At 32.5% G+C, this 8,460-nt stretch overlaps 1 protein-coding gene across 1 annotated transcript; it reads right to left on the bottom strand.

Moving 5' to 3' along the window:
* Window positions 1-6,990: 6,990 nt before the first annotated feature.
* On the bottom strand, window positions 6,991-7,999 carry LOC18035706 (protein transport protein Sec61 subunit beta). Its single transcript, XM_006427796.2, has 2 exons — window positions 7,891-7,999; window positions 6,991-7,465 (listed from the first exon to the last, which is right to left on the bottom strand). The coding sequence occupies exon 2, from the start codon at window positions 7,461-7,463 to the stop codon at window positions 7,200-7,202; it is 264 nt and encodes an 87-aa protein (XP_006427859.1). The 5' UTR covers window positions 7,464-7,465; window positions 7,891-7,999; the 3' UTR covers window positions 6,991-7,199.
* Between the last annotated feature and the right edge of the window lie 461 nt (window positions 8,000-8,460).

Genomic DNA, 8,460 nt, shown 5'->3' with positions numbered 1-8,460 from the left:
ACGAACATTAATTTAAATTTAAGCATAAAACCATATTAACTCATTTTAAAATAATGTATTAGGCTATATTCCACCATACAAAAATCTATTAAGGTACATATCTCAAAAAAGTCTTAAATCAACTTCATTGTCATCTTATGGTTTCAAATGGCAAGCTGAAACATATGGGTCACGGTTGGAATAGAGAACAATATTGTTACAAATAATTAGTTGGACTATTGGCACCTCTTTAGGGTATCTCTTAAAATTCTTTTCCTCATTTGACGACTTTAACATTCATGAAAATTATATGAAAAGACAAAATTATATCTAATTAAACTTACATATTAAACACAAATCAGTTTATTTTGTTAGAAACTATCTAGGGAGAATTCGGTGAGATATGCCCCCATTACCCCCTAAATACCCTAAATATGCCTTAAATTATTACACTCTTTAATTTTACTCATATATAAAATTATTACACTCTTTAATTTTACACATATATACTCAAATAAAGAGAAAAATTACAAAAATATCCTCAATTAAGTCAGATAATGAGTTGAGTATATTCAACTTCAATTGAACTAGAGCAAATTAAGTCCCCTGAACATAATTCCCAACTTCTTTTATATAAGTCAAGTAATGAGTTGAAAATACTCGACCTCAATTAAACTAAAATGATTAAGTTCCTCAAAAAAATTCTCAATTTGTTTAATCATGTCGAGTAACGAGATGAGTGTACTTGACCTTAATTGAATCATGAACAATTAAGTCTCCTAAAAAAATTCTCGGCTTCTTTAATGAGGTCGGGTAACAAACTGAGTATACTCAACTTTAGTTGAACCATGACCAATTAAATTTCCTGAAAAATTCTCAATTTCTTTCATAAAATTCGGGTAACGAGTTGAGTACACTTGACCTCAATTGAACCATAACCAATTAAGTTCTCTGAAAAACTCTTGACTTCTTTCATGAAAGTTGGCAACCAATTGAGTATACTTGATTTCAATTGAACCGAAACCAATTAAGTCCCCTAAAAAAATCTCGACTTTTTCATAGAAGTTGCGTAATTCTCAACTTCATTTGTATAAATAAGTAATCATCTTCCAAGATACACAAGAACTATTAAAAAATAATAGTATTTCCAACAACCATTAATTAGCCAACAAACATTAAATATAATGTCATCTCATAACAACTAGCAAAGTCATTATTATACATTTTCAGTAGAGAAAATCCTCATACAATGACTTAGGATAGTCTTTCACTTGCTCCAAGCACTCAAGCCATAGCCTAAAAACTCCAAGATGTCTTAAAGACAACACACCATCTTCGATCCGCCATCAAACCCTGTATAGACAAATAAATTTAAATTTGATACGTGTTTAAACAACATCAAGGAAATAAATAAAGTATAAATCAACAATCAAGGCATCACTCCTTATGTAACGACATTGGCTCTTATTGGGTGTGTTCAAAAGGCTCAAAACTAATACTCAACTTATTCAATAGATTTACTCAATTTATACTCGACTTACTCATCAACTTACTTGACTTCTACTGGACTTGTTCAAAGACTTATTCTACTAATTACTCAAAATATTATATATTACTCGACTAATTACTTGACTTATACTTTACTACTAAGTTTATTATTACTTGACATATTTCTCGACTTCCTACCTGACTTACGTCATAACTTACTCGATTAACTTCACCTTTTGCTAAAACTAGATACTCAACTTACTCGACTTCCTTACTTGACTATATAATCGACTTAATCCACTCCTTTACTTCACTTCTTTCTCGACTATATATTCGACTTACCCAACTTCATACTCAATTTCTTCCTAGAATCATTTATTAATTATCCAAAACTTAAATTGAATATTTTGGTCTTAAATCCCTACATTTTATGCAATAGTGTGTGTGTGTGGGTGCAAGCACTGAAATGAATAATCTACTATTACAAACTCATAAAACATTACCAAATATACTTGTAATGAAATCAAATCAAACCCTAAACATATAAAATATTTAAATTTCAAACATACCTTATCCACTACTTGATAATGCACCTACTTTTAAGTTTTTTTGAAGTGTTTAAGTTTATCAAAAACCTTTATATTGGAGGTAAGAGATGAAATGGTGAGAGAGGAGAAAATTGTGAGAGGAAATATTGTGAGGTATTGGAAAGTATTCAAAATGGTGAGGTGACGAAATATAGATAGATGGTTCTTTTAAGGGTATTTTTGACTTTTTTCTCCTTCTTGGGACATATGTATGTAATAGGGTATAAATTTATTTAGGGACAAATGGGACATATTAAAAAAAAAAAAAAAACCAACTATCTAATTAAACCTCGCATGCTTAAAATCCTCATGGATTAATTCAAGCGAAGATGCCTTTGGTCATGGAATTACAAGGCAATCTAAGCCACACACAGCTGGAAAGAAAACAATATTTCAGATTTAAAGGAAGGATGGGAAAATCCTAGTATTAGTGGATGTCTCACTAGCATCAGTCGTACTTTATTTTTCTGCAACAACCCTGATATCATATTTCTCTAGCACTTGTCGTACAATTATTAGACCTTTCCAAGGATTGCCAATTTAGAGTAATTTTCTTGAAATCCTAAGCTTTATTCAAGTTATAATTTGACGAGTAATAATATTCACCTAAAAGAATTTTTCAAAACGGTGACAGAAACAACAGTAAAGCCATATGGGATTACGTTAATTAAAAAATAATTTAAAAAATGTAAAACTATGTGGAGTTACTGTTGGTTGAAAACACACATTAACACCAATGTAACATATGGATTTATCGTTGTTTCTGTTACTATTGTGGAAACCATGTGGATAAATATCATTTTTCTAATTTGACTTTTTTTTTTTTTTTTATGATGTGGCTGTGGTTTTATGATTTGGTACTTTCTTGCAATAGAAGATCTAATTAAAACAATGTGTATATAACCAACAAAGTGTTGGCTCTATTGGTAATGGAGTCCTTTTAAGTGGCTTGATTGGGTTTGCTCCCCAGTTCGAGTCATAGGAAAGTCGCCTTTGTTGGAAAAACTTGTGCGCCTCATACAGTTGGAGTCCTCTTTAGGATATTTCGTGGTCAAAAAAAAAAAAAAAAAATGTGTATATATATTTTTTTTTTCAATCTTCGAGCTTCCCAAGTGAAGCCTCGGCCTAACTGTATCCTACTCTCGGTCGGGTGAGTACTGGACCGGGGTTATCATGTTATCCCTAGTGGGACAACTTAATTAATTAGAATTTGTAAAAATGAAAATGGAAGTAAAAAATTGAATCTCGATTATTGTACATTAAACAAAATCTTAAAAAATTAAATTCTACAAGGTCATCTTAATTAACTTACAATAATTTCGAATGACAGTGTACTTTTCAGTTCCCTACAACCCTAAAGAATTAATGTTTGTTGTTCAAAATTTTGCAATGACATTTTGTTTCACTTAAAACTAATAATATGCACATATAAAGTAGGGAGATTGTTAATTTCTTCTCTACTGCAATCAATTTATATCATCTACCTAATGTTGTTTTTATAATAATCAATAATCCTATGATAGCATAAATTTACAATATTATCTCTATTCTCAAATACATTTTTATTTATATTTATTATAAATTAAATAATTCATATGAATAGAAACTAAATAAAAAATTTAAGTACTAAAAATAAGAAATATATGTTTTGATGTGAACAAAAAAAATTAATAATAAAATTTTTTTCATACTTTTTTATTTTGTAAACATTTTCTTATAGTAAATATTTTATAATATTTTAAAATTAAAGGCAAAAAGTACAAGAAAATATTTTTTATTAATTTTTTTCACATCAAAACATATATTTCTTATTTTTAATACTTTATTTTTTTTAATTTTCATTCATGTGATTTATTTAATTTATAATAAAAATGAGTAAAAGTATATTTGAAAATAATAGTAATATTATAAACTTATGCTATTAGAGGAGTTATTAACTATTATGAGAACAACAACGAGACAAATGATATATATTAATTACAATAAAGAGAAAATTGACAATTTCTCTATAAAGTAAATCCATTGCAAACTTTTGATTAAATTACATAAAATAGACAGGCCGTGACAAATGAATACACTTGAGAGCATCAAAACAACACCACTTCAATGGCTCAATGCTACCTTCTTCCATATCATAGCAGCCGAAATCATGTCCACCCTCGCCACCGCTGCCAACGCCACCAATGTTGCGATCATCGGTGAAGTATATACGATTTCCGATAACCCCCTGCATATCTTCATCTGCTGGCAGCCATACAGAATGATTTTGCCCCAGAAAAAACGCCACCTCGGGAAAGCTTTTGATCCTTTCCGAAATCTCCTCCTCCACATTCAGCAATGAAACACTGAACTTAAACGTCTCATAGCAGAAAAGTGAATGTTCCCTCAAGCTTCTGAAAATAACAAACAATTCCCCCTCAACACAAACGAGATAAACCTTGTTGCCTTGAAATGAAAAGGGCATGAAAATTTCTTTAAAACGAGGCAAAGAATCAACCTTGCAGCAAACAACTTTCCCATAGTCACTCACAGCAAATAACTCTCGCCCTTCATATGATATCACATCATCATAATAAAAACCTGCTGCTTCTAATGTTTCCCAAGATTCACTTCTTGCTTTGTAATAAATAAGCTCTCTCTTTTCTCCGCAAATGGCCGTAACAACAAAGTTATATGGGTCACATTCGGGGTCCGAAGATAGAATCGCTTTGTGAATAAGCACTTTCTTGGTTGAAATTTGAGGGAGTTGGAAGTGAGCAGAGCTTAGAGGGTTAATCAAAGTGATTGTTGAAACGTTGTCGTTCATGATTAGCCAACCGGCTGATGATCCGCAGATTGTTTTCCCTCGAGCTGCTGGAAGATTGAAATTGTGGAGCTTGTTTGTTGTTATGCTGAGAAAAGATTTGATATCTTCGTTGTCCTTGGTTGCGGGGAGCAGAAGCCATGGAAGGTCTTGAGCAAGAAAAGTTTGTTTCCGCATTTGTTGAAAGGGATTAAACTGATGAAATATGAAAGTTTTCAGTGGAGTAATGCGTTGGGGAATTTTTCACATTTATAAAGAAAGTTTTCTCTATTCCATGAGGAAAAAGGAAAGTGATTTGAAATAAACTTGTAACACAAAAGATAGAGAAGGAAACTCATATTGAATCCCAGTCATTTTAGGAGATGTAAAAAATCCCATGCTCAGTATTTTTTTTTTCCTCCCTTAAATGTACTATTTTTCCTGTGTTTTAAAATGGGATAAAGATGCACTTTCCAAGAAACTAAATATAATTGTCATCTGCCATTGGATTTGGATCCTTAAAAGAATAGGAAAGAATCCCACAAGAACATTTCAAACAAAGATCAAAGTTGCCTTCAACTTCTTTCTGAAACCCTCACACAAAAGATCAACATTGTCCCAAGGTTTCTAAAAGACTAATGATTTCTGCAGTGGTAATACAAAAAGAATATGCATGCGCAAATGAAGGCCTCAAGTATATCAAACCTATCAACATTAGCAAATTTCAACAGACAGAAAACAGCAAACAAGCACACAAGAGCAAGGTGAAGGAACTGGTTTTATGCCCGCCAATAGAACAGTGCGACAAGCTTCTTCAAGATAGATAAGCAAACTAATTCATAAAGGCTGTGGACACCCAAATGGTATCTGATTGTGGGACTCAAAACAAAGAAACAAAAATGATTAATCCTGAGGTCTTGGATGACCCAACTTTAAGCCATAGATTCTAGAGACAATAGCAAGTTCCTGACAGTCTGTAAATTGGACTTTTATTTAACCAAATGTGAGTTATATCATTATATCACATATGAAAACCAGCATCCAACATAAAAAAATCCATCTTTAATAGTAATATTTTCCTTAGATGAAAACCAAGACTAAAATCCTGTAGTCTCTACAGCATTGAAGAAGGCTCATTCATTTTTCATACAACTCTGAATTTTTCAGGGAACTTAGCCTGCTATAGATATAGACCCTGGGATCAAGTTCTATGTTTCAGATCCCACCGCTTTCGCTATTATTCCCCTGCCATCTGAAAATTTCAACTTCTGGGTCCAATAATGAAATTGCACCAAATATCAGTTACACTATAGCTGAATTTATGGTTGTTTCAATCACCAAACAGCACATTTAACTTGGGTGTTATATTCCTCAGCAAATTGTGGCATCTGCTTTAATTTCTTGCAGGAGGTCATAGCTAGTAGTCTCTATGGTTGCCAGTAGTTCAATGATAGAACTGGCAATTTCCAAGGGATTTTTCCTTTAGAAAGAAGCTAGTCCAAGTATGGTAACATAAGGAGTGAATTGGTTCCGGTATTTAAACTCAAAACCATCCACAATCAGTCTCTTGCTGAATCCCCCACTAAAAGGATCAACAGAGTCATAAGGATTAATCTGTTTCTGAATTCCCTACTACAGAGATCAACAGAGTCTTAAGAATTCAATATCCCTAAAAAGTCTAACAATCATCACCAAATAACTTTTGATTTTTACTTTAGTGATACTACAGGATTGTCGTTATAACTCCTATAATCAACTCCGTTTTAGTCAAAATCGTTTTGTACATGATGCAGCAAATGACAGCCTTGTGAAGTCAAATCTATCAAGAAAAGCCGAATTCAATGGATTTAACAAACAGAAGACATGGACACACAACTGGAAAGGTGAGAAAGATGATAAAACTGACATTATATCATTTTATATATAATAGAAAGACATGCTTCTTCCACTTTGATTGATAATCCATAAAGGCCACAGACACCCAAGTACAAAACTGTTGATCAGACAATGGAACAAGAATGATTAATCCAGACGTGCCTGATGACCCAGCTTTGAGCTATGGATTATAAAGACCATATCAAGTTCCAAAAATTGAACTTTATTTAAACCACATGTAATGAAGATAATTATATGCAGCCAACATCCAACACAAAATTCATCCAAATAGTAACATTTTCAATTAGAAGAAAAGATTGATATTTTGCAGTCTTTAAGGCATTGAATAAGAGTCATTCTCTCCAGAGTTACAACTACATTAAGCAACCTCAACCACCAGTAAACTGAACGAAAGCTAAATCTGGTTTTCAAAATCCAGACACATCATACCGAATTTAGATTTAGTATGCTATCAAATTCAGGCTGCTCTACTCTTTTCGGACAAAGTAAAGCTTTCCCATGACATGAAGAACAGCAACAAAGGCAATGAATCCAATGCTCATGACAAGCACAACATTCGGAGAGATCTTAAGTCCTGGAGCATCATCTGTGTAAAACTGGAGCATGGTACCAGCTGCACCTCCCGAGGCCCCAGCCCCAGCCCCAGCCCCAGCACTGCTCGTCCTCCTCCTACGCATATTTGCAGTAGCTGCTGCGCTTCCTCTGGGCGGTGCAGGTCCGGTCAAAGCCATTTCTGCAATATCACTCAAAAATTTAAATTACCCATTTCAAAAATATCTAAAACAAAAGCTTCCAATTACCAATTAACTAAAAGCACCTACGCGATTCACAGTCGCAGATCAACAATTGTTCAATTCAACTCAAACTAACAAAGAAAGATCCGTTAATAATTCTCAAGATTACCAGCTGTTTCGAACTCTTCGATTTTGGGTTGTTTGGGACGAAGATAATTTGATCAAAATTAATTTTGAATTTCCAATTTCATGATTTATGAAAGTTATTAAATAATCAAGAATTAAAAAAAAAAACCTAGGCCTAGAAATTTTGCTAATATAAAAATCAGATCTAGATAATTAACGCATCAACTTATCAGAAAATAATAAATAGATGAATTAAAAAGCATGTATCAGATCCAAATAAATGGATAGAATAACTCACTGACTCCACTCGAAAAATTTCAGATCGTCGAAGAAGCAGCAATTGCAAATTTTGATTCGTAAAACCACGATGGGAATTGGGAAGACTCTTATATGAAGCCTTCGCTTGTCAATTTTATACGTGCTATGTCACTACAACGCTTTCCGGCCAATAGATTTAAGCCACGTCATTATAAGTTTACAGCAATTTTTCTTTTTTCTTTTTTCTTTTTTAAGTTTTGTAGATGTTAATTATTCGAATTTCTTCAGTAATTAACAACTAAATCCAGGGGTCCGCCCGTCCGGCTATCACAGCATATCCCACTTTTTGTCTTTTGTTATTGGCAAATTGCACTTAACTTCTTACTCTCTATTTTATTATATTTTGACCCTATTGTGATAAAAAAAAAATTACAGTTAATTCATTACTCTAACCCCTAAAATCACTCCTTAAAGTTCAAATGCATTTTCATTTAATATTTTTTTATTTCTAAACCATCCTCGTATAACAAATACATTTATGGGTTCAAATAGTCTTTTCTTTTAATTTTTAGTTTTTACCCATTAAAGTTATTTCATCATGTACAAAATA

The sequence above is a fragment of the Citrus clementina genome, unplaced genomic scaffold (genome assembly GCF_000493195.1).
Source record: "Citrus clementina cultivar Clemenules unplaced genomic scaffold, Citrus_clementina_v1.0 scaffold_7, whole genome shotgun sequence".
NCBI lineage: Eukaryota > Viridiplantae > Streptophyta > Magnoliopsida > Sapindales > Rutaceae > Citrus > Citrus x clementina.
Note: the sequence above shows the minus strand (reverse complement) of the source record. Positions and strands in the feature narration are given on the sequence as shown.

Coding starts and splice junctions, on each gene's coding strand:
- LOC18035706 (XM_006427796.2), bottom strand. CDS start 7,463: ATGGCTTTGACCGGACCTGCACCGCCCAGAGGAAGCGCAGCAGCTACT.